The sequence below is a fragment of the Meleagris gallopavo genome, chromosome 2, assembly GCF_905368555.1.
Source record: "Meleagris gallopavo chromosome 2, MGAL_WU_HG_1.1, whole genome shotgun sequence".
Lineage (NCBI taxonomy): Eukaryota > Metazoa > Chordata > Aves > Galliformes > Phasianidae > Meleagris > Meleagris gallopavo.
Window position 1 is genome coordinate 108,595,962 of NC_139405.1, and position 25,532 is coordinate 108,621,493.

General features: G+C 45.0%; 1 protein-coding gene across 4 annotated transcripts in view; it reads left to right on the plus strand.

The window, feature by feature from the left end:
• Positions 1-25,532, plus strand: part of RUNX2 (RUNX family transcription factor 2) — a 153,599-nt gene that overhangs the window by 50,462 nt on the left and 77,605 nt on the right. For 2 of the 4 annotated variants that reach the window (XM_085218370.1, XM_085218372.1), the window contains exons 4-5: positions 2,714-2,887; positions 12,751-12,912. In XM_085218370.1, coding sequence (XP_085074496.1) covers positions 2,714-2,887; positions 12,751-12,912 — 336 coding nt within the window. The remainder of the gene's footprint in view (positions 1-2,713; positions 2,888-12,750; positions 12,913-25,532) is intronic. The other 2 variants (XM_085218371.1, XM_085218373.1) reach the window with 1 other exon arrangement.

Consider the following 25,532-nt stretch of genomic DNA (forward strand, 5'->3'; position numbering starts at 1 on the left):
AAAGCACGGGATGATCCTTGAGCCAAAACCACCCCAGGTAAACACGGAGTAGAATTTTTCCATCAAAATAGATTTCACTTTGGGAATAGATTCATTTCCAGGTAAAGTCAGCCCCGATGTGCGAGCTCAGAGATAGGCTACTGGAGTATCTTACTTTGAGCCTTCTTGGTCGTGCTGGAACGTGACGAGGGATGAATAGAAGAGGAGAGGGGCAATGGATTCCTTGGGAAAACCAGACTGGTCAATGTGACTAACAAAGGCAAAAGCAAAAACAGAAAAAATGTGGAAAAAAATATAAGAGAATGCGAGATCCCAAGAGAGTACTGACTGTGTGCGTATGTATCTGTGTGAAAGTTATTTCTTTAGATTAGCAGCACCCAGCTTATACAAGTTCTAATTTACATAGATGGGAGAGATAGTGCAAATGACTACCAGGTGAGATGTTATCCTATTAATGAGGCTGCCATTACAGAGCTGTTACGAGTCCACCAAAAATCGTTCCCCGTTTGAAGTGATTGATACCTCATAGAGAGGAGTCACGGATGCCAGCTGATTGTTCTGCAGAGCTCTGCCATACAGCAACTCCTTCTCTTTAATGGGAAAGCTCACGCCTACCCCATGTTTTTATACTGAGTCATCATGGGGGAGAAAAATCATACTTCAAAGCACAGAATAATGGGTCAACTAATTAATTTTTTTTAATTGCTAGAGAAGTTTCTCTAAAATTAATTTCCATCTAGCTATTTTTTCTCATCTTCCAACCTCAATCCTTCAGTTTTGACAGAATGGCAGAATCTCAGAATGGTTGATGGCCTTCTAGGTCAGGCAGGTCCAACTCAAGCAGGGACACCCAGAGCATTGTGCCCATACCCACGTCCAGGCAGCTGTTGGACATCTCCAAGCCTGTGATCTGAGATCTTCCACAGTCTACGTAGAACCCCAATTTCTCTAAATTTAGTTTAGAGTTAGCTGTCCATTATAGAGAAAGCCACATTTGGACACTGTGGTTCCAGCTGGATGATGTGAACCCACGTATTTCAGTGCTACGGTGACAGACAGCATTAAATTACCTTTTATAAAGAGAGATGAACTGATACATTTCAAGACTCAGAGGCCTCATTTATACTGTTAAAGCAAATTAAACAGTGCCAGAATTGGTTCTCTGACCGTAAGACTGATGTGGGCAATCAGACCGTGTCTGCAAAGCTGAACTCTCATGGCCTCCAAGCAGAGGGCTGTATTTTCACTGCTGAGGGAGAATGCAGTGTATCTCAAGCCTCTGGGCATCATCTGGAGGAGTTTGAGCTGGTCCCAGCCCAAACCACACCAGAGACCCTTCCTAACATTAAAAGCATAAAAATATCCAACCCATGTATTGCCTGTGCCGATACCCTGGCACTGTTTACAGGGATGGAGGCAACTGCCTGTCTGGGTTGCAGTGAGGGGATCTGGGCTCCCATTTCAGCTCTGCCAGATGCTTTTCATGTGACCTTAGTTACTGACTTTGGATGAGATTAATTCCATGCAATGTTGACTAATGGTGAGAGTGCCTAATTAAACTAGTCATGTGGGCTCCCTCTCTGATCAGAGAAGGAAGGGAAAGCAAATTCAGAAGGTGAATCATCCCATTTTAAGACTGGTGTCAGAGACAAATGAGATGACTTGCCCTCTGGAAGTAGCTATTTCTTTCCATTAACTGTAGAGGAAGTCTACATTAGAAGAGTTTAGACTAGATGCCTGATTTATAAATGACTGAAGTTAAGTAAAATTAGTACTGACCTTAATCTCGCTGCATGCCTGTTTTTCCGTATGTTGAATGACAGAAGTAATGCCTTCTTTGCCTCATTCGAAGGCACCATTGGTTGAGGAGCATCTGTTACTACTTCAAAAAGAAATTAAACTTAGGAGCAAAAATACAACATTGCATAGTAATGTATCACAATACAATTAGAGAAGTAAAACCTTTCCTCTTGAAACATCTGAATGACCATATGAAGAATACCAAGGTACCACTTGGTGCATCCTGTTGCTTTGAGCATTTTTCCCCTCTGCATTTCAACAACCAAGCATCCATGGAAGGCTTTTCCCAAGGCAGCCCTGTGGCATAAGGGCAGTGAGCCTGCTTTTGGGGAGAAGTACAAGCATGGAGGAAGGCTGAATATATAAGGGCAGTGTAGGACCCGGTCTTGGCCAGAAGCTTCTCAAATGAGAGTGACTATTTACTTTTTGGAGACGCTCTCAAGTTATAGAGGAATTTTCTTAGCAAAAATCCACAACATATAGTCCAGTCATGGAATAACTAACTGTCCCTCTCGATGACTTGTACATATAAGGTTTACTTCTGGAAAAAAAAGTTTTGCCCTTTTAACATTCCAGTGGAGTTAAAGCAGAAAAAAAAAAAAAAAAAAAAAGACATAAAGACCTTGTGTGGTGTCCATAAGGGCTTATTTTGATCCAAATTACTGCATTACATATCGATATGGGCACAGCAGTGCTAGTTAAGGCTTCTGCCAGCACAACCACATTCGAAACACCAAAACACCAATTCCCCACCAATGTCACTGTTATTGGGAGTAGCGGTGGTATCTACATAGTCCATTAATCTGATGATAGGTCCTTAGAGACCTTTTTTTTTTTTCTTTTTTTTTTTTTGGTGTGTTAAAGTACTAAATCTTGTTATTAACGCTTTTATTTTATGATTTGCTGTTTCCAGGGCACAGACAGAAGCTTGATGACTCTAAACCTAGTTTGTTCCCTGAACGCCTCAGTGATTTAGGGCGCATTCCTCATCCCAGTATGAGAGTAGGGGTCCCGACCCAGAGCCCACGGCCCTCTCTGAACTCTGCACCAAGTCCTTTTAATCCACAAGGACAGAGTCAGATTACAGGTAAGAGACAGAACCATAGGTTTGACTTGCACAGGCAATGGTAGTAATTGCTTATGGATGTGTGTATCTCAGCTGTAGATGTAGAGGCTATTACAGAGGGAGAGAGGTATTCCAGGCTAAGCTAGGTGGGAAGTGTTTTTTTTCTGTAGCATTTGAAGCTGAAAATGTCTTTCTTTTCTTAAAATGTCTTTGTCATAGGTTCAAAATAGTCAATCTGGGTAAATTGAATAGGAATCTGGTGAAATCCTAACTGCCATGTTGCTATGCCTTCACCTCCGGCTCTGTAATAGTACCTATTAGCACATATTAGAATAGATACTTTTATTCAGCCTTTGTATTTTGCACTGGTGTTGAGAGAAGCACCCAGAATTCAGTGGTCTTCCTGTCGGAACAATAACACAATCTTCTCATGTGGCAGTTTCCTTCCAGCACCAGCGCTGACCAATGTTACAATAAACAGACTGCGTTATGGAGAAATCTCCAAAGATTGATTATGAGGGTTGTATACAACGTTTATGGTGGCATGCTGAGAGACAGATTTCAGTGTGCTGAGAGAAATCGTGAAATACCACGTGTGACAGATTGTAAGCCTGAAATCAGATGTTTAACTGCAGCTGTGCCAGAAGTTTGCAACAAAACTGCAAAACCTACAAAAAAAAAACCACCCCGATTTTGTTAGTTTTTCTAAATGTAGAGCTGGTTATATTTTTCAAAAGAGTTTCAAAGCAACCTCTACCCAATTATGGTCACCGCTACGCTCGAAACTTCTACTGATGTATTTGCATCTCTCTGGGATGCAAAGAGGTGATGCCATTGACCAGTTCACTTGCTAGAACTGTTGGACAGCTCAACTTAGATGAAAGTTTGTCAGCAAAACTCTCGACTCAATTTACTAGGCAGCCTTAAAACTCAGTTTTACTGTTCTAGTTGTGTCTACACCAGGAGCCCTTTGCCAGTGTAATACACCGGTATTCCTGTACTGGTAAAGCACTCCTGGTGTAGACATAGTCTTTGAGTCAACCTAGGAAGACTTCTGGTTTCATGTTTCAAGTGGTTTTGACATGATACCAGCTGAAACTTAGTGGTTTTAACAAAGTGTTGTGGCTTTCTTCTTCTTTCTTTTTCTTCTTTTTTTAAGTTCAACTGGTCTATTAATTTGCAGGGAGGAAGAGAAGTAAGTGGGTTAATTTGAACCCCAAGCACTCAGCAAATTGAAACAAAAAAAAAAAAAAAAAAAAAAAAGGTTCCCATGAGCTGTGGCAAAGCTCTCCCAGCTCATGAAGAAGTCTAGCTTTAACTAGACTTCTATAACACCTACAATATATTAAATACATTGGTATCACTCATTACATGGTATCTAATACCCACCACCTTCCCAGAGCAGTCTTTTTGGCCAGGTTTAGTTGGACATGTGAAGTCAGGACTCTTGTACTTATAATTTCCTGGGTATGAGCTACCAAATGAAGCCTAGTATTTCTTCTCACCTAACCACTCTCTTCTGTTTGACAGTGTTTGAGGACATGGCAGTTCCCCCCAAAATTGGGCAAAATCTGGGGCTAAAATCAGCTTCTCTCTTGTGCCTACATAGTTTACCTATTGTGGAAAACTGCAGCTAGGAATGAAGGAGGGGGAAATTCTTCCTGACCCCATCTGGTGATCAGCTTATGCCCTGAAGCACGAGAACTGAGATCCCCTTGTAATTTTCTTCCTCTCTAAGTGTAACCTCATATGCTGTTCTCATTCACATAAATGCCTCCTGTAGAAAATGTTCTGCTGGCTTTGATTAATAGAGTACTTCTCTGCCTCGTTATGAATCAGCAGCAGCATTTACAGCTCCTGGAGGTGACAACTTCAGATGAGGTTTAAATAAGCCTGTTGCAGACAGAGCTGTATGCTATTCCCTATCTGCTCTGCAGCTTGAAGAGTTCAAAGCCCGCTCCAGCTGAGGCTTCATTTAGAGTGGGAAGTGCTGCTGGTGGGGTAAAGGGAACGAGCTGAACCCAGGAAGGCAGGCTGACTTTCCCATTATGGAATCTATTACGGATTATATGCTTTTCTTGACAGATAAATCCAGAGTCATGGGATACTTTAGAATCCCAAAGGCCTCTCATTTACCCTAAAGCAAAGAGGACTCTGCTACGTATTCAGATTTTTAGTGAATACGGGGCTGTACAGTTTTCCAGTACAGTGCCATGTTGTTCCTCACTCGTCTCCTCAATTTCCAGCAGCCAGTAACCAGCTCACAAAGGCTACTCATTAGCTTTCCATTTAATAAAGCAATTCATGTGAGCGTGGTGCAACGGTGCGAGCCCTGTGAATTGCACTGGCTTCCCCCACAAGGCTTTTTTTGTGCTCTTCGGGATGTTGATTGCAATCTGCAAAGCTCAGTGTGCTTTGATGTTCCACCAAAGCGCTGGGATGCTTCTGCGGACGGTCCCTCGCGGTTCTTCTGCGAGGGATGGATGCTCCTTGCCACACAAACTGCGCCAATGGGAGACAAAGGGAATGCCTCAGAGCAGACGCCTCTTTGATCAGGTGCTGGCTGCCCATGGGAAACTGCAAAATGTATGGCTGCTGGGTGAGGTGATAGGGCTGCTGGTGCTGCCCTCCTCCCCCAGTTCCCCACTGGATTCTTAATGTGGTCGCTGGGCCGGTAGGATCTGGTGATGTGTTGAAAGGAGTACAGATGCTCGTCTGAACCCAAGGATGTTTTTATTACCTTTCTTGGAATTAAGCAAGCATTCCTTTTAGGTATACCTTTGTTTCTTAATCTCTTACCTAGTAATTTAGGGGAAATAATTAATTCCTTATAAATTTAACAGTAAATACCGCATACCTATGACAAAATCCGTACTATGCCTAGTAAGCACATAAACTGGTTTTGTGTAGTTCCACTTGAGGTCTTACATAGCTATTGCATACTAAACACAAATAATATTTAAAGCCTGACTGGCCCACACCTGAGCACGGAGAAACACTTTGGGGTTCACTCTTATATTTCTTCTCTCTGTCTGGGTCGTGTTTATTTGCCTCGAGTATCAGAGTACAGCTTCTACAAATCGCAGCGCAGTCCCAAACCCACCGCAACACCGGGCTGCAGCAGCACAAGGCACAGAGTTGCTCTTATTCAACATGGCATTTTAACTAGGAGCCTGCAAAAGCAACAGTGAAGGGTCATTAAAAAACAAATCGCCCAATAAGCAGATGCCTTTGCTGAGGCAGTGCAGATTCAATTTGAACCCTGCTTGCTGCCCGTAAATCAGGGATGTTGTCTGCTCACATTTGGATATTGGTATATTTGCTTTTTTTTTCGCTTTCCCCTCTCTCTCAACAGCACTGGAACAACTTGCAGGCGGGTCGAGTTACAGTCCTGCTCAGAGCCTGGCTCATTGCAGTATGAAATGAGCAAAACTGTTGTTTTAATAAACTGCAACCAGTGTGGATGAGCTTCTGTCAGAGCAGATCTGAGGGGGGCTGTGAGTGAGGTTTCCTGCTCCATCATCTTGATGGTTCCATCTGATCAAAGGGCAACCTGTGACTTGCAGCACTGAAAGAGCAGTGCTCAAAAAGCAGGTCCTGTGATTTTTCCTTTTTTTTTTTTTTTTCTTTTTTCTGCTTCCCTCCTTTCCCCCACGCTTCGGTGATGCTGCATTTCCAGCCCTAGTTGTTTTTCACTATTTTTAAAGTTGTAGAAAGTGGATTTAAGGAATTTGGAGGTGAGAGTTAATGGGAGGACCCATTGCCACTATCAGGTAGAGCATTAAGAACTGAGGCTGGTGGGAAGGCTGTGGGCAGAAAGCACCTTCAGCTCCTCACATGGTACCTGTCCTCCATTCCCCCCGTTCTGGGCTGATGGGGCTGGGCACTGCCCTCTTGCAGAGTCAGGGAGATGGCACAATCCTCCTCTCGTACAGCACGGTTGTAGGGTGTGAATGTGGGGCTGTGAAGCACCTGCCTCAAAGACCGAAAGCAGCAGCCCAGTGTCTGTTATCTGAGACCACTGGCCATGGAACAAACGGGGTAGCTGTTGTAGCTGGGCAGTGTGTGAGCGCTCCCCGGAGTTGCTTGTGTTAGACCTGGAACAGCAGCATGCTGCAGCATGCACCAGTCTGCAGCCGTGCACGTCAGCCTGCTGAATGCAGCAGGCACAGTACGTGATTGCTTGGAGAACACCAATTAGAAATAGTCCATGCTGTGGGTATACAGGGTGCATTGCGCCTTCAGTTCATGGGACAAAAGCTACAAGTCAGCATATGAGATGGAGGAGCTGGGATTCCTTGTTACAAACCCCAGGGTGGCTGCAGTCTGCTGTGCTTTATGCAAATTGATTGCATCCTTGGGGCAACTGGCGAGCTGCCACTATGAACCTCCATTGGGTGAAGTCTGTGTCCCTTCTATTAAAGTATTCTTTTAACTTTTCTTTTTTTCCTTTGCTATTTAGTTGTCCTACTGGCAAGACTTGTTCAGCTTAGTTCTTTTTTTTTTTCCTTTAGAATTGTGACACTTAGGGACTGAGAGGAAAAATGGTTTTAGAGGCCAAAATCTGGTCTCAATAACAGTGGTGTCCATAGGGGTGTAACTCCACTGCATTCATTGATTGAACTGGGCAATCCAGATCAAGCCCAGGGCTTTCAAATGTTCCCATGAAATAGTCAGAGGATAGGAGGAGGTTGCATTTTGTTGTTGTTTTGCTGGGGTTGGGTTTACAACAATAGCATGTTTACTCATGCAGAAAGTCATCTTGGCTTTGTTAAGATCATAACCAAAGATATTTGCTTTGGGTGTTTACCACAGATAGCTCCAGACAGCCTGTTTCTTAGTATCAGCAGTAGCACTAATGGAATGGGCAGCAGCCAGCACTGGAACCGACGACTGGATTTAAATAAGTGTTTTTGGAAAGTGTGTGCACACATGTGACGTTTAGCTTTTATAGGCTGTATGCTGAAGGGCTGTGAGCCTATGGTCATGCTCTGAGTACCAGAGCTCAGCTTGGGAAATGGAAATTTGATCTTTGTCTATAGTAAATCTGTATGCTTTATAATGTATGCTCTGGGCAGCCTGGTCCAGTAGCTGGCAACCCTGCACATAGCAGGGGGTTGAAACTAGGTGATCATTGTGATCCTTTTCAACCCAGGCCATTCTGTGATTCTATGACTCTATGATATGATGTGATATAATCCAGCACCAAAGGAACAGATAGCTACTTCTGCAGGACAACTTTTCAGCTTTCTGTTCTCTCTTTTGACACTTTTCCATTGAAAGAAAAGAACTGACGTTGCTGGATGATCAATGGGAGAAATGGGCCATGAGGACTTGCTCTATTTCCGGGCTTAGTTTTACGCATCCAAATTTAGGCCTGGTCTAGTATGAAATGTGGAGGTTGGTGGCCCTGCCTGTGGCAGGGGGGTTGGAGCTTCATGATCCCTGAGGTCCCTTCCAACCCAGGCCATTCTGTGATTCTGTGATTAGGCAGATTTTTCAACGCTCTTATTTTCCACTAAGCTGATGCAGTCAGCTTGACTACAGGGATCAGGAGCTGATCAATCTTCCACTGTCTATCGGTGTGACAGTGAAACTGAGAGACAAAAGCACGTGCAAGACCAGGTTTTCCTGCCTTGCTAAGGCACACCTGGCAGTGCCATCAGGGAGGGGCTGTCACTGGGTTAGTTCGGTCCTCACCCACCGACTCATTTCCGCTCATCTGCACCCAGCGTGACTTTGCATATGCATGAAAAAGCCCCGTCCTTAATGAGTATTGTGCACTTTTCTTCACACCCACACAGACTTAACAAAAATGTTTACAAAAGGAGGACTGTTCTTAGGAATCACTCCAAAATTTTCAAGTGCAAAGTCAAGTTCAGAGCGGCCCTCTGCCTCTGTTACTGCTGTTTAAGGCTGTGCCAGCCCGGCTGCAGGCCTCTGGTGCTGGAAGTTGGGTGGGCTTTCTCCCGAGCCATTCAGTGTACTTCTATATTCACATTTTCCCTTGTTTTCTAGGGATTCCTTCAGGCAGGAATTCATGTTAGCTCTGCCTCAGAGCTCTGGGGTTTCTCATATATTCGGGGCTTTCAGCAATTAGAAAGATACGCTTTGGCTGCCAGCGCATGCAGCGCTTCATGTGACAGCCCAGAGCCTCTGGCTCTCACTCACAGTGGGTGCCTGCCAGCCTGGCAAGCATGCATTGCCCTCCAGTCTCTGCAAACAGAAGAGATGGTCTCATCTGTATGGAGGCATGGAAAACTTCTTGCAAATCTGCTTGCACTGCCTGCCCCACTGGTGTGCTCAGTGGGCATGCCATCCCTTCAGCATGGAGGTGACCCTGCTGAGCACACTGCTGCATTCCCTTCTGTCACTCACTTGGATTTGTCTCATAAGGGGAAGTTCTGGAAGCAGGCACCCCTAAGCAATAAACCTGGCAATGTCCTGCTTCCGCAAGGCTTGATTCTGTGGTATAGGAAGCCAGAAGAGAGATGGGGCCTCTGTGGCCAAGGCCAATGCACAGCAGCATTGCAGGGAACGTCCTCCCAACAGACCAGGCGGTGCTGTGTGTGGCCCACAGCTCCCTGTCTGCTCTGAGGACTACATGGGGTGGTTTTTGGCTATATGGGGTGGTTTTTGGCTACGTGGGGTGGTTTTTGGCTACGTGGGGTGGCTGTTGGCTCCGCTGCATTTTACTGCAGGCACTTGGCAATAGCACTGAGCAATGACCGTGACCCTTTGGGCAAGCAGACCTCGTTTGAATTCTGCTCCTCACATGTCCAGACAGAGGCTGGTTTTAGGGCATTTAGTCCAGGATCTGGTCAAACTAGTATCTTCGGTTTCCGCTTTCCCAACAGGCCAAAGATAATGCTTGAAGCCCCAGGGCAAATTCCCCACCTGGCCTCAGCCATGACCTTGGCCCTGCCTCAGTGTGGAAAAATCACATTGACCTCCAGCCTGGCCTGCTGCAGCCTTTCTTCAGTCAGTGAGCTCTGATGCATCTTCTGTTCAATTTGGTTGAGGATTTTCCTCCAAATTATTTCCTATTCTGTGAGAAAACGCGATATAATTTCCCTGGAGCTGAGTTTCCTACAGTCCAGCTTGAGAGAGGCCCAAGTTCACACTTGAACATCTGGGTTGAAAGCTTCTAGCCAAGAGAAGTGCCCCATTTTGTGAATGAAATACTCAGGGAACAAATTATCATTCTCTTACTTAAATTTAGGTAGAAAGTTCAACAGAAGATCTGTGTAGGGCCAGAAGCGGTTATGTCACAGCACAGTGTCCTCTAACAGCCTGTCCTCTTTCTCTAAAACACTTTGCAATTTAACATCTCACAGTTTGGAGCTCATGAAGAGTTAAAATCAAGTATAAATTAGAACATAAATCTGGTGATGTGGTGCTGTAGATGGGAGGAGCTATAGGGACAGTGTAAAAATTAAGCTAAATGTCCTGAGAGTATCTGAAATGCTCTGGCGTCAACAGATGGTCCATCCAGCCCCATATTCTGTCTCTGACATTGTCCATGAAATACTGTTTTAAAGACTGTGTGAGCCCATTTATTTTTTGCTGTTAGAATCATAGAACCATAGAATCACTCAGGTTGGAAAAGACGTTAAGATCATCGAGTCCAACCACAACCTAACCATACTATCCTAACTAACAACCCTCTGCTAAATCATGTCCCTGAGCATGTCCCTGATCCTTCTTGTGTTCGCAGAGGCATTTGCACTTGTTGAATTAAGCCAAACCTAGTGTGGGTGTTCAGAGTGGGAGGCTACCAGAGTCGGTCCGAATCTTTTTATGCCATGATGGCTACACCAAAGAAGTAGCATAAGCCTCCACATGGCAGCTCCTTTCCTGAGGCTTTCACCATCTTAAACCAAATTCCTGCAAAAACATCCTCTGCTGTGATTTTTCTCAATCTTTACCTGCTCTATAGTTTCCCTCCAGTAGTGGGGCTGATTTGAAATCACAACTTTAAGGGACCCTGTTTTGGATTCAGAAACACGGATTGAAAAACTCTTGGAGTTTGAAGGAGCGTAGGTTTGAGATTGTGCTCCTGACACATCATTAATTTTAAGATTGTTTTCCCAGCAAGCGCAGGCTTTCCGTTCCCAGTTGAAGATCATTTACCATTGACTGAATGGTGAATTATAGTAGTGGAATGAGGCAGAGAAATATGTCGATATCAGATATAACAACGAGCAGTCAGTCAAATTTGAACCTGCGCCAATCTATACAACTCTAGCCCTGAAATTGTTAAAACAAAGAAGTTCATTACATTTAATGATCAAGTGTCCTTCAGATTTCTGAGGAGTTTATATTAACCATTTATATTACTCAGCTCTAATAGAAATGGCAAACTCGGAGAAAATCCTCTTAAAATTAAATTGGAACTTTTTTTTTTTTTTTTTAATCTATATAGTTATTTTGCTTCAAGGAAGTATCTGCTTTCCAGACATCTCTTCAAACAAATCATGTCTGAAAGAAAAAATAAACAAGGCATAGCTAAAACTACAAGCTTTTGCTGTGTGGAAGAGTAGGGAAAGGAGTTAAAAAAGAGAAAAAAAGGTTGAATTTCCTGAAGAAGTGCCTTTGCTTATGCCATGTGGCTATCACGTTTCTGTCTGCAAAGCAGTGCTGTAGGACAGTGCTCTGATGAAGCAGGTTCTCCAAACTGACTGGACCTGGTGTGCTTCACTGAAGGTAGTGGGGAGAATTTGGATGGTTTCTGTAGACCAGTTTGGAGACAGTTATCTGTTTATCAGGCAGTGCCCAGAAAATTGTTGGGGGTTGAAAGTGCTTGGTTTTTATCAGCATTAAGAAACAAAAATAATAATTGACTGTTGAAGATTTTGGTGGTATCTTTATCACCACATAGTAAGTGAAAACAAGTGATTTATGAATCACAGCACAGCTGAGTAAAAGTAGCCCTTCCTCTTCCTCACTCAGTGCAATCCACCAGACCTTCAGCAAAAAATAAACGATATTATCCTTAAAATAATTTCCTTCATTGTGAGCTCTAACGAATACATGTGAATGTATCATTAGCTTCTGCTATTTGTACCAATCCATCTGGCTTCATGTTGTTCTAATTGAGGTGACGGTAGGTAACTGGGCCAGCCTCCAAATGTGACATTTTTAGACAGATGCTAATAAGATTAATGACATTTTCCTTCTTGGAGAGCATTTTCAGCACTAAAACCACTTTTTTGTCATGTTTGAACTGGATAACAACTTGACAGGCATGCCAAGTGCTGACTTTAGAGTCTCCTTGCCTTTTACATGCACTTCCCAAGCTCAGCTGCAGCATGCCCCCATGTCTCTCACTTACTGTCATCTTATTTGTCCACATCCTCAAGGACTGGTGAGTCCCTGTGTAACACTGTTAGAGCCGGGTGAGAGACATCAGGAGTTTACAGAACAGCTGCTGAATCTTCAGCTCTGCTTGCTGCCCCATTCATTTCCCCCAAATATTTAGGAGGAAGTTTTTCCCCCAGAGGGTGGTGAGGCACTGGAACGGGTTGCCCAAGGAGGCTGTGGATGCCCCATCCCTGCAGGCATTCAAGGCCAGGCTGGATGTGGCTCTGGGCAGCCTGGGCTGCTGGTTGGCGACCTGCACACAGCAGGGGGTTGGGACTGGGTGAGCGCTGTGGGCCTTTGCAACCCAGAACATTCTGTGATTCTGTGATTGTTACCAGGAGGGAAACTCACAGAGCAAGGCTTAAACACACTGAGTCTGGAGGAGCAAGTTGTGCTTCGTTGTGTTGTCCTTCCTTGTGACACTGATGTGTGTATGTTCAGTAGCCCCATCTCTTTCAGTTAGACTGCCGATGCCTTACAATTTCTCTTCCTTACCTTTTGATTTCTTTTTCTTTTTCCAGACCCCAGGCAGGCACAGTCGTCCCCGCCATGGTCCTATGATCAGTCCTACCCGTCCTACTTGAGCCAGATGACTTCGCCGTCCATTCACTCCACAACTCCCCTGTCCTCCACCCGAGGCACAGGACTTCCAGCCATCACCGACGTGCCCCGACGCCTCTCAGGTAGTGTCCATGTTTCTCCTAAAACAATTTTGCTGACAGGTACAGAGGCTGCCTGAATGGCTGCAGACAAACCCTACTAAGAAGAGCAAAGCTTGGTCGGTGATATCAGGGTGCTGCATGGTGGGTGGGGGTCAGGAAGAGCTGCTGTCGGCAGAGCATGAACGGTTTGAATATCACTAAGTCCATTTCAGATCAGAATATTTTTTTTCTGTGAACCCGGTTCTGTGATCAAATTCTCTCTCTTCCACTCCCTGCCCCCCCAGGAGGGTGTTTGCTTACATGTTTTAACATCATTGTGATATTCCTTATATTTTGGTCTTTTCATTTTGCATTGTGTGTGATGTTAGATAGATGCCTTTTATTTCTTCAGTAGTGAAGGTGAAGGTTCATGCTCCCTCATTTTAATCCAGAAGCTCAAGAAAGCCTGTTTCCTTAGTTAATGAGCACTTCAGATGCTTATCAGAAACCAGCTGAGTCAGTTTAGGGTAAAGATTGGACAAATTGTGCTTTGGAAGGATACAGGAGAGAAGAAACTTGTTTAGGAACACAGACAAGACAGCAGCTAGGAACTGAGACTTTTTTTTATCAAACAAATGTACATTTACATACTGCGCAATTCACCTGTATGGTCTCAGCGATAAAACCATCTGTGTGAAGTAATCTGATTGCCCCAAAGTAAGATAGAGCCTGTAATGGCACACAGTCACCATGTGTATCTTGCCAAGAATGAGGAACCTTAGGCGAGGGTGGCTCAGCGTAAAAGCTCCAACCTTGCAAGTGTGGAAATACGAGCAGCATATGCCAAAAAGCACGTGTAACGTGAAGTCTTTATGATTCATTAATGAAAACTAAAGAATCAGCCTTATGACATTACTACTTTTTTGCATGTTTGCAAGATACTATTACAGTCTTGGATGCTGCTGCCATACACCTGTTTGACTTGCAGCCAGGTGAATTTCTCGCTGTTGTGTTTCCCCATCCACCACGCTCGTAGCACTGGTAATGCTGAGCACTGCACTGCACTGCATCCCTGACAAGCTGAACTCCAGCCAGCAGGCGTGTAGGATTTGATTAGCTTTGACTCCTCAATTTCTTTCATCTCAGAAGAGGGAAGCTTTGTTTCTCAAACAAACAGCTGCAAAGCCCTCTGCGGTCCCTAGCGTGCTCTGCATCTTCAGAGATGCCAACTGCCTCCGTGTGGGCCGAGGGGTGCGAGGTAGTGGAGCAGGTTCCCGTGGGCTCCCTGTGCAATGCGCTGACTTGGTGTAAAAAACTAGATTGGCTTGATGCTGAGAAAATGCTTTGTTTGGCCCGAAACAGGTTCCCTTTGGAGTCTCCTGATGGTCTGTGTTGTTGAATTGGTTATTTTTGCAATTGTGCCCTCAGCAACACCTCCGGGAGAGGCTCGGCTGGGAGCACAGCGGCTGTACCACACACTTGCCCTGCAGCCCTTGCTTGTCTGGGTGCATTCAGACGTGAGCGCCTGGCATGTGGGCACAAGCAGGATGACTGAAGGCCTGGCTGTGTACATTATGTGGCCGTGTGCTGAACTTTTCCCTTGCACTCCGCAGTTGGTTGCCATCGCTCTTCTTGCTTTTCATCTTCTGAGGGCTCAACAAGCATTACGCAGTGCTCCCACCCTGTCCCAGCACAGGGATCTTGCTGCCAGGTAGATTTAGAATTGAGAAAGGGGGGCTTTCATCTTCCACGTAAGTGCTAGAGGTTGTCTGCAGTGTTTGCTGATGTTCAGAATCACAGAGCGGCATTGCTGGGTGGAGGAGAACTGACTCCCAAACATTAAGGAAATATGTTGCAGCCCCTACTGGGAATGCTGCAGCTCTCCAGAGTTTGTGCCTCATACAGGAAGGCAGAATCTGGCCCCTTTCGTGTTTAAAGCAGAGAGAAAATGCAGATTTAAAGCTTTCTATTACAGCAGCGGATTTATCTTTTGCATTCTGAGAGGAACAAACTGCCGCTCAGTTACTTGACACATCTTTCAGAACGAGCTGAGCTTTGAAGAGGAAAAATGACGACTAAAAAACTCTTAAAAATATTAGAAAATGTCAGGCATCTCCAGCACATAAGGGAGAAATTAGCATTTTACAAGGCCTTGAGTAAAAACAAACTCTGCTTCCCAATATGGTGGCAGAAACCTGATTATCAGGGCTGTTAAAAATATACAAGGTAATTTTAATGAATGCCATATTTACTGCCTGGTTCTTAACATCATGCAGGAGGAAAAATGGGTGAAACTTCCCCCTCAGGCTTCGAATGTCGCACCTTATAGGCAGAAGGCTGACTACCTGCCACAGCTTCACATCACTCAGCCTTTCTACAAACCTCTGTGGCTTTGACTAGACCTCTGCTTGGGCTGCTCTCACTCACATGTTGAAAACTTACCATTTAAAGGGCAAAGGTGTCTTTCGATGCAGTGACGGCATGGTCAGTGGCAGCCCACAGGAGCTGTTTTTGATGATACTCCTAAGGCTGGAAATGCATCCAGTTCCTGACCGAAATGCTCACACTCCTCCCCATGGTGGAAGGGTACAGCCCTTGGTGCCGAGGACACCAGTGCTTGGACCAGAGTTCAGGCTGAGCATCAGAAGAGCTGGGGAGGTGTAGGAAAGGGGGGGGTGAGCAATTGTCAGAGCAGCACAAGCATTTCTCCATCTCATGGAAGAGGGGAAAAGGGCAGCAAGCTGATTCCTTGAGTTACTCAGGCTGGTGTAATGTGGCTGAACTGGTCGTGCCAGTGTCTAGACGCATACCTGATTGCTTTGCACAGCTGAAATGTCTGCCTGCATGCTGCAGGCACGTGCAGATGAGCACCCATGACAATGTAGGTGTCAGACTTCAAATACTCATCTTTTATTCTCCAAATGGGGACTAGTACTTCATCTGCAGTGCCCAACAATTAATCAGTGATTTTTTGCTCGTATTTGGGTAACATGCAACAGCAATAGCTGAAAAGCAGAAAAGAGCCCACCCAAAGACTGGCTGGAAAAAATGTACAGCTTGTGGACTAATGATCTCTCTGGTGCATATGTCTCATGTTCATATCAAGAATAAATAAAAAAATAAGCTCATGAGGCCATACAATTGACTTACCTCATTGCACCGACTCAATCATAACAAGAGCATGTTTCCCTATATTTTATTAAACTACCTGTCTGCTTCGACTTCCCTGAAAGCCAGTGAAAGTTGGTGGCCCAGCAGATTAATATTCTTAATTAAGTAATATTGTAGTGGAAACCATGGGAATATATGAACATGGCCATTCTAGAGAGAGTTTTGCCTGAGGGATATGGTCTGATTGCATGATTCATAGTGAAGGCACTCAGTCTTTGTAACCAAACTGCATGTGGGATGGGGAACGTAAGTGTCTATTATGTAATTAATATATATGATTCATATAAATACACATCAGGGTCATTTTACATAAAGCTTCAGGTCTGATCCAACAAGTCCTTGGCACATACAAGGTTCAGAGCAAGGAGTACGGGCTGGGTTGTTCTTGGAGTCAAAAAAGGCTGCTCCACAGTAGCAGGAGGCCTGGCTTTCCTCTGGATTTAGATGTCCACAGGGTAGTCATTTGTATCTGAGTCACCTGGAGCTGACTTTCAAGTGGGGACAAAACAGCATTTGCAGGACTCGTTGACTTGACCAGCCTGTGGATGTGCTGTGATCCCTGGCAGTGCTTTGGATGAGCCTGCTTCTGTCCATGGGTTCTACAACGCGTATACTTGAACAGTTCAGGTACAGGCATGTCTAATCAGATAGTCTGTATTTGGTGGGGCAGATCCCAAAGAGATGATTAAATGGTTCAATAAACATACTCATATCACAGCCTCATTACACTTCAGACCTGGTTTAAGCCATCCAGGATCTGCCTCACCCGTACCTCTACCCACTCTATCCACTCCTAGGGCTTGAGCTTAAATCTTTGTGTTGAAAATATTCTTGAGAAGGAAGACAGGGAGACTTCTACACAGTTCCTGGATCTGCTTGTGCTTCTGCCTAAATGCTTTGCTTTGTGCTTCACCTTTCAAAGACAGTTGAAGGGTCAAATGCAAAAGCTGCTGGAAGATTTGCCCGGTAACATTAATGCTGGCTGTGAAAGAGCCTATTCTATGCAACAGTGGTTGGCAAATGCCTATCTGGCAAAAGAAAGAAAAGTAGAGGTGATGCTAAATAGCAGTGCAAATCACCAGACCTACCTTTTCCAGCCACAGGCTGGTCCTCTTCATGGATATTTGTGTATGTGGGACATGTTGCTGCAAATGGCACAAGCCAGGGATGCTGGCTCAGTGTCCCCATGCCCTCCCCAAACACTGGAGTCCCTGCAGTGAGCAGGGTGAACTCTGCTATCTTTGTACTTACTGTGCCATTAAATAGAGATGTGAGGTATATAATAATAAATGAGATAAATGAGGGACACCCTGGTCTCAGCCTGAAAAAGTCCCAGACCCAGTGCTCTGAGCTGAACCAGCTGTAAAGGAATCTCCATACCAAGAAATAAAACAGGGACAAGGCTGGGGCTGCTTTGGGGGCTGGCTATTGCACTGCCAGCGGGTCCCAGCCATGGCTTGGGAATGAGCACAGTCCTGAACCACTCCTAACAGGTAGCACCCCGGTTGAGGAGGCTAAAAGGATTTAATATTGCAGCTGTGGCCAGACCATATGGGACCGAGAGACAGAGAACAGACCAAACCCTGGGCTGTCTGCTAGCTTCGGTGTTGCCAAACATTCCCATCAATTCGTCTCGCCTGGTAGATATCACGGCATCATTTTGGACTATCCCAGACCTTAATCAGATACTGAATTTAAGAGACTTTACAGTTCTTCCAACTTGCTGAGGGTTGGCAAGGATATATCCAACTCTGCACATTCTGCCTGCGCTTTAATCAGTGACAGTACCGCTCTTTTACACAATTTAATTTTCATTCTTGTAAGCCTACATATCTTAAACCTAAATAGAACACATCTTGGGGAAGCTGCTATGGCTGAACCTTTGGGCTGAGTGTTGTACTTTAATAAGGAAGTGGCTCACATCAATGCGCTGGTTTTCCTTGAGGTCCTCTGCTGCTTGTTGTCTTAGGTTTCTAAGCCTGCCTTGCAATTGCCTTGGATTTTGTTCAATGTCTTGTGCACACATTGCACACACAAACTTTAAAATAAGGATTTCCCCCCTCCCCTTTCTTTTCTTTTGCATTTGATCTTTGAAAGATATTACTTGGAAGAAAGTAATCTGTCTTCCTCGAGGGAGCTCAGCTTCACAACCACTAACTGAATAAAACCTGTGGTTCTGTGAAGTAGCTGCTCCTGAATCCCTTAATTCCTGCTAACTTGGTTGGATGTACTCAGCACATTTCAGGCCGGTGTTCTTAACAAGAGAAGACATTAGAGCCGTACAATACAATCCTCTTCAGATGCACTGAGGAGCAGAGAGGTAGTTAATACCATGGCCATTGCCAGCAAGGCACTTGTGTTAGCAGTGCCTGAACTGAATGGGCAGTTCACGCTTCAGCAATATTGTCTCAGGCTCTTGGCAAACCCAAGAAGCCAGCTCCGTTTCTGGTGCACTCGCTCTACTCTTCTGTTTTTCTTGGTGACTGGAAGAATTTTCGCTCTGTCTTCTTTTCTTTTTTAACGGAAGCTGAGAGACTCAAAGTTGTTTCTGTCTCCGTTCCTCCTAATTCTCAATGCAAGTTACAGCAAAGTAGAGAACGTAGGAGAGCTTGGGAGGTTCTGTTCTCTTCAGAAACAGCTCCCTCATTTTGCTCCCCCACCTCAACTCATCTCCTCCGTTCCTCTCTTTTTTTTTCTTTCCATGTTCAGTGGCGCTATTTATTCCGTTTACCACGGGTTTTCCATTTTTAGTCTCCTGCCCGCTGGGAATCTCAGCACCTTGGCACTTGTGTGTGGGGTTTCGGTCGCGCCGTCTCTCCTGGGTACAGTCCCTCATTGGAGCAATTGTCCAGAAGATATGTTGCACGATCCCACCTCAAGGATGAGGGCTAAATTCCTCTGGTGTGGGTGGCCTCAAATTAGGCACCTCTACCCGTATTTAGGTGGCAAAACAAGCGGGCTGATTTTCAGACAGCTGAATGTTATAATGGGTGTCTTTAAGCCCTCTTCGTTTGCTCGAGACTGCTGTCAGGAGAGGAAATAAACAGGAAAAATGAAGGCAGAGGGAAAGAGTTTTGTTCCCGAAATAAGGGATTTAAAAAATACCAAAGAGAAACAAGTGGAATGTTTTTAAACAGAATGAATTTGTTGCTGATACAGGCAGGAAATAGCACACTCGAATATATGTGGATGTATAGATATATTTTTATCTGAGCCTTTTTTTTGCAATGTGTTTTATATTTAGGATACATATCAAGATTTGCATCTGTTTCCAGAACTTGCTGCTAACAGTTAGTAATGATGCCAAAACATACTTTGGTTCCAGCTTGAGACCAAATGATATTCAGGGCTTTTTTTTATTACTAATTTAGGGTCTGATATTAATTAAGGAAATTTTCCATAAGTGCCAGGCCTTTTCTGAAGAACTCATTAAAATTATATTAACTTAAACCGGAATCGCAGTCTGAGCATGTTTTGTAATGATTATTCTTACTGACTCTGCTGGGTTTTGTAAACAGAATGCTAATTGTTAATGGAGCAATCAGGCACTTGATTCCAGACTTTCAAAGGGCCAGATCCTGACTCATTACCTATGTGGGCTCTCCTGGTAAGGTCAATGAACGCCCAGCAGAAGGCTGTGAGGTTGAGCTCTCTGCTCCATCACTGTGCAAAGGCATTTGATGTTTCCTTCATTCTCACAGTGGAGTCACTGCTGGTTTCTGACCTGAGGGGATGTGTGGGTTTTCTGACTCCATGTGCACCTATGTAGTATCACTCCCACCTCTACTCATAAGCACCATATTTAAAGAACTACTGAGGCCATGCTGAGCATCTCTTGTCCTGCCCATCTCCCAAGACCATCTCCGTCCACTGCAGTTAGAATCAAATTGACTACTAATATTTTCTTCCTCTAAATCACCCATAGCCCCCAGGTCCCATCCTGCAAAGCACTGAGTAGCAAAAGGATGCTGCATGTGGCTCACTCACACAGTGGGATTTCATGGGATGGGGCCGATGGGGGTGACCGATGCCATTCCGTGTGTGCATGCAGAGAGGAAATCCAACTCCAGACGTGAAATTCTGTTACATGTGGGAAATCAGATAGGATGATGAGGATCACTTCTCTTGCCCTTAATTCTCTGTGGCCTTGAGTCTTTGTTGCATTGAATTTTCTTCAATTAATTGCACAAGTGGAATTTTTGAAATGGTTCCATGAAATGCGGGTGGAGAAGAATTTGGTCCCTCTGTCTGTGACTGTGGTGGGTACAGGGGAGGCAGGAACAGTGCAGCTTCTTAAAAGCCCCATTTTTGCAAAACTGACACTAAAATGCTCAATGGAAGAAGTGAAGGTGGCTGATGGTAGGCATCGCTGTAGCTGCCTTGTCCTTGGTTAACTCGTGTTGTACCAGATTGGTTGTGAGATTAAAAAGAGCATTCATACTGGTGATACTGGGCTGTACTGGTCACAAGGAGAAGGTGAGACGTTCAGGCTGTTCTAAAAAGCGTGGGCAGTGACGAAGAGGAAGATGAATGAGATAAATGGAAGGTGCACGCCTTCACGTGGCTCATAGAGGATGTTATTAAGGGAGAAGGAACTGTTCCATATGCATAAAGGCAGGGTATTTGGGGACGCTAATCTGCAAATCTCTTCATCTTTACTTTCAGACTGACTCAAAAAGAGAGAGGGAAGGGATCAAAGAGCCTGGGACAGGCTTTCTCTGTGTGAGCATTAGAGGGTCCCAGCAAGCACCAGTGGCTCGAAGCAGGCACCCACATGTGCCCAGCGAGCAACTTATGGCCCCATACTGATGCTGGGGGTGATGGATGTGGTGCTTCAGCATCGCAGGAGGGCTGCACACAGCTGTGTACTCTTGGCAAGCTTTTGGGGACAGCAAGTATACTTAACAACAGTGATGCATAAAGTTCAAGATAAACTGTTTTTGCTATAAGGAGTTTTGCACAGAAGTATAGATTCATGGGTTATTAATGCAGCGAAGCCCGTGTGATCATTTGGTTTGAACCTAGCTGTAAGATTTCCTCAAATTAGCTCTCATTTGAACCGAGAGTTACCTTTTGGGGAAAAAAAATGAGAAAAAACACCCAACAAAAACGAACAACAAAACACAAGAAACAACAAAACCTCGGTTGGTCTTCATTTAAAAATTTACAGGGAAGCAAAATCCACCGCAACCTTTGGTTACAGACATTAATTAAGCTCACTTTGGAAATGTGGGTCTCATTACTAGTCTGAATTTGTCCAACTTTAGTTTCCACTCATTTGAACTTGCTGCAACTTCATCTGACGGCCTGCAGCGCTGGCTTTCAGCTCTGTGCCTCAGGCTCTGCTGTGGCAGCGATGGATGCAGGGAGGAGCTGGATGAGCGTGGGCTTTCTGCTGTGGTCTTGGGGATGTTGGGTGTTGGTGGAGGAGGCTGGTGGGGCACGGGGCAAAAGCATTCTGGTGATTTGGGTTTGCCGTAGGTACACTACCATATATCTAACAGGGGAAGTTTTCCAACCAGCCCAGCCTCTCATGCGCTATCTGCTGAAGAAGAGCTGGTTTTGCCTATTCCATGGGCAGTTTTGAAAGAAAACTGTGGAAAGTGTGTGAGAACCCTTGGATTACTCCAACCAAAGCTCTTATTGAACGAAGAAGCTTAGTTCTGCTGAAAGAGCTGCTGTGCCCTTTATGCGACTTTTTTGGTGGTGGTTTAGAGGAGGAGAGCTGGTGTGCTGCTTCTACAGCCCTACTGGAGCACATCACCTCCAAGCCTCCTAGCAGTGTTTTTCCCAAAGGAACATCAGGTTTGTCCAGAGATGGGAACTGGAAGATGATATGCCTGATTTAGGAGGGGTACCCACAAAGCCCCTCTCATTTAGGTAGCATGAAGAGAACCTACCATAAGAGAGCTCAGAGTCGCTGGTGATGCTACATGCATGGTTTGCACTCATTATTTCTAATGGTCAGGAGGGCTGTTGCTGATGTCCATACAGTTTTATGGTCTTTTCCTTTAAATAAGCACATTATTTCATACATTAACTTATAGTCTAGAACTGGCAGAACATTATGAAGCGAATGGTATGTCTGCATGGTTTTAGTTTGCGTTACTGCACTGAGCAACGAGCTTGCTTGGAAGGCAGCACAGGTGTAGGACAAAGTATGAACTGCTTTGTTTTTAGATGTTAAATGCCTGTATTTAATTCTGTGCTGAAATTATGCCGTGTGTTGTTGAAGGCTGTATACTGGGGCTAAAGGGAGATTCCAGGATCTGGAACTCAACCTCCCTGTCATTCCCCTTGGCAAGGTCTAGCTCAAGGTTTTGATATCACATACCATAGTTTGGCTACTTCCCGTGCTGTGCTGCAGCGATGGAGGTAATGGGCCTTTGCTGGAATCATTGCTGCCCATTTTACAACAGAATACAAGGCAGAATTGAGGAACCATGAATTGAGCCAGCTCTTCGTTGTGCTTCACTAGAGCTGAACTTGAGCAAGCTTCAGTCAGAAGGGAATATAAGGGTGTGGTTTGAAGGAAGATAAAGAAATAGCTCTTCAGGGACAGCGTGAAAATAATCCCAAAGCTGTTCATTGCAGCCTGCAGTGAGAGGTGAGCAGTGTTGGTCAGCATTGTCATTGGGAAAGCAGACCATCAGGCTCGACCTGTGTTGGGTGGTCAAAAGTGGTTGCTTAGACTGTACAGAACACAAAGCCAGAACGTACACATCCCCAAGTTGCATGGGGTTCCAAAGCTGGAGGTTTATATCTGCATCTATTGCTGTTGATAGATCTCTGTGGATCTTTTGATACTTGGGTAGGTAGGAATAATCCCAAAGCAGGTCTTAGATCAACTATCCTATCTCCTGTAGGTCTGTAGTGTTTCTATTGCCTAGTATAGACCTTGTGAGGTTATATGATCTGTGCCCCTCTACGGAAAAAAAGGGATCAAACGTCTGTTGGCTATTGCTGTTAAGTGTAGCCAGCTAGTTATGTGTATTGCAGCCATTCAAAACAAAAATAAAACCCTGTCCCGAAGAAGGAAAAATCCCAGCCAAAAAACTTCATTAAGGTTGAAATAGATAACTTTGATACAATTAGAAATTACACGTAAAAACAGAGGAAGTCAAAAAGAACATTATACAAGAACACATGAAAAAAATTCTTCAGAAGTTAATAGGAATTTATGAATGCATTCAAATATCCCTGGGCTCTTAACCTGGACTGCTGGCCATAAAGTGGGAGTCATCACTGCAGGATGGTTTCTGGCTGATGAGCAGACCTAGGGATGGTCAGCACTGACAAATGGAACTAATAGTGACCTCAGTGTGAAAACGCATAAACATTTATATAACCACTGATAGCAAAAGCTGGGATCTGAACGAGGGATTGAAGACTGAAAGTGAGACCTTCTGCAAAAGGCGGCTGGTTTACCAAACAGGGAAGGAAGCAAGTGCCTCAAAAATGCCAGGAGGGCTGCCGACCCAGAAGCTGTGCAACTTAAGCCTGAGATGAAATGGCTCATTGGAAGAAGCGTCCCGCACAAGCTCCGCAGAGGAAGTCCCCGGGAGCTGTGATGTGGATACTGGCAGGTCCAGAGGAGCCACAGAGGAATCCTGGCAGTGGGAAAAAGGCACCTCTCTTCCCCTTTCTTCCCTCTTCCTCTCTCAAATATCTCTCTTTAAAGGGATTTTTTGTTTGTTTTTGTTTTCGTTCTGATTCCTGCTGCAAGTCATTCCGTGATTTCTTTTTATGGGTGAAAAGGAGCGCCGAGGTGGGGATCTGAGTACCACCGGAGCCTAATTAGGAGCCTGATCATATTAGATTCCAAAATTAGATAGGAAGCTGGGTTTAAGGCTTGTCCAAACCCAACCAGTTCCTAGTTTGGCCTGCCCAACGTAGGTGGGCCAGACTGGTTTGGAGCTGTTCTGAAGGCTCCTTGCCCACATAGGAACCCGTTCCAGCTGCCGTGGAGCTGCAGCCTGGCGCCTGGGTCTCAGCCTCCGCCTCTCGCTGCTCCACTCTGAGCTGCTTTCTCAAGCAGATGAAGACAACTGAAGATGGTACTGCAGGCTTTGTGTCCCTTCTTTGTATTTCAGACACCAGAACTGCATGTGGAAGGTTATTTCAAGCCAAGTTCTCTTCACTCTGTCTTTTGCGTGTCTCGGTTAAAGAGCTGGTCAGATGTCTCAGCGGTTTTACCTTTAATCTTCTTACCCTTACAGCATCTTCCAACAAAAGATCTCACAGTATTTTCCACACTGTTACTCAGCTTTGTGACATAGCCAATTTGAAGAACCAGATGTCCATCTTACAACATGCTAAATCTAGTCAGGAAAGTCAAGTGATGTGCCTATGGCCACAAAACACATCAGGGCAAGGGGGTCAGAAAACAGTGCAGCACGTTTGTCCTTTTAACAGCATTAATGAGTAAGTGGGCTTTATTAACTTGTAAAAAAAAAAAGCTTTTTCCCCCCGCTGTGTAATTATCTTGTGCAGTATCTCTACGGTATATTTCTTTCTTACAATCCTGATTAGAAGTCACCCGAGTCTGCAAAATACAGAAAATTTGGAGACTAGTCAAGTTATCCTGACTTAGCTGCAGGCTCTGCATGAGTCGGACGTTGGTAGCAGTGAGTACTTCCAGCCTATGGCAAGCTCGAGGCAGTGAGTTACATGAGTCCTCTCTTACAGAACTGCAGTATCTCACGTTCACCATGAGCTCAGCCCACACGTGGGCTGTTGCTGTGGTTTATCTGAGACGTGGTTACCTTGATTTGAAGTTTAGACATCAATAGAGATTTGAGCTGCTCGTGGCACAGCAGAAGGTGCCGTACAGCAAACAGCCCAGAGCGTGTTTGCAGTGCGAGCTGTTACTGACCAAAGCCTGTCTCTCCTTCTCATCACCCGTTTCCTGGGAGGATAAAAACCATATTCAGACTTCACAGCCTGGGGAAGAAGCATGTATTTAGAAGCATTCAAAGTTGGGCTGGTTGAAGCTTCAGCTCAACTTATGAATGGAAACGCTGTGTGGATGAGCTCCGGATGGACAGAGCCTGAGCTTGCAGCAGCTTGCCTTAACTTAGTAAAGAACCTGGATCAGGTCTGGAATAGGTGAAAAAATGCACAGAGGGTTTTACACCAGCTTTACGAAATGTGTTTGAAAATCGTATGAAGTGATGCAGTGCTGAATAGAAAAAGGAATCCAGTGCCTCTAACCTTGATACAGAAAGGTACATAGTGTTAAAGGCTGGATGTGGCTCTGGGCAGCCTGGGCTGCTGGTTGGTGACCTGCACACAGCAGGGGGTTGGGACTGGATGAGCGCTGTGGGCCTTTGCAACCCAGGCCATTCTAGGACTCTATGACTGTATGAGCTAAGCTCTGTTCAGCCTCAGCACGGCTGCTCTCATGGTTGGGCACAGCTCCTGCTCAGAATGCCTGCACAGCACCCAGCTGCTGGCCCGCAGCGAGCATGTCTTTTTGGCTTGCAGAGACC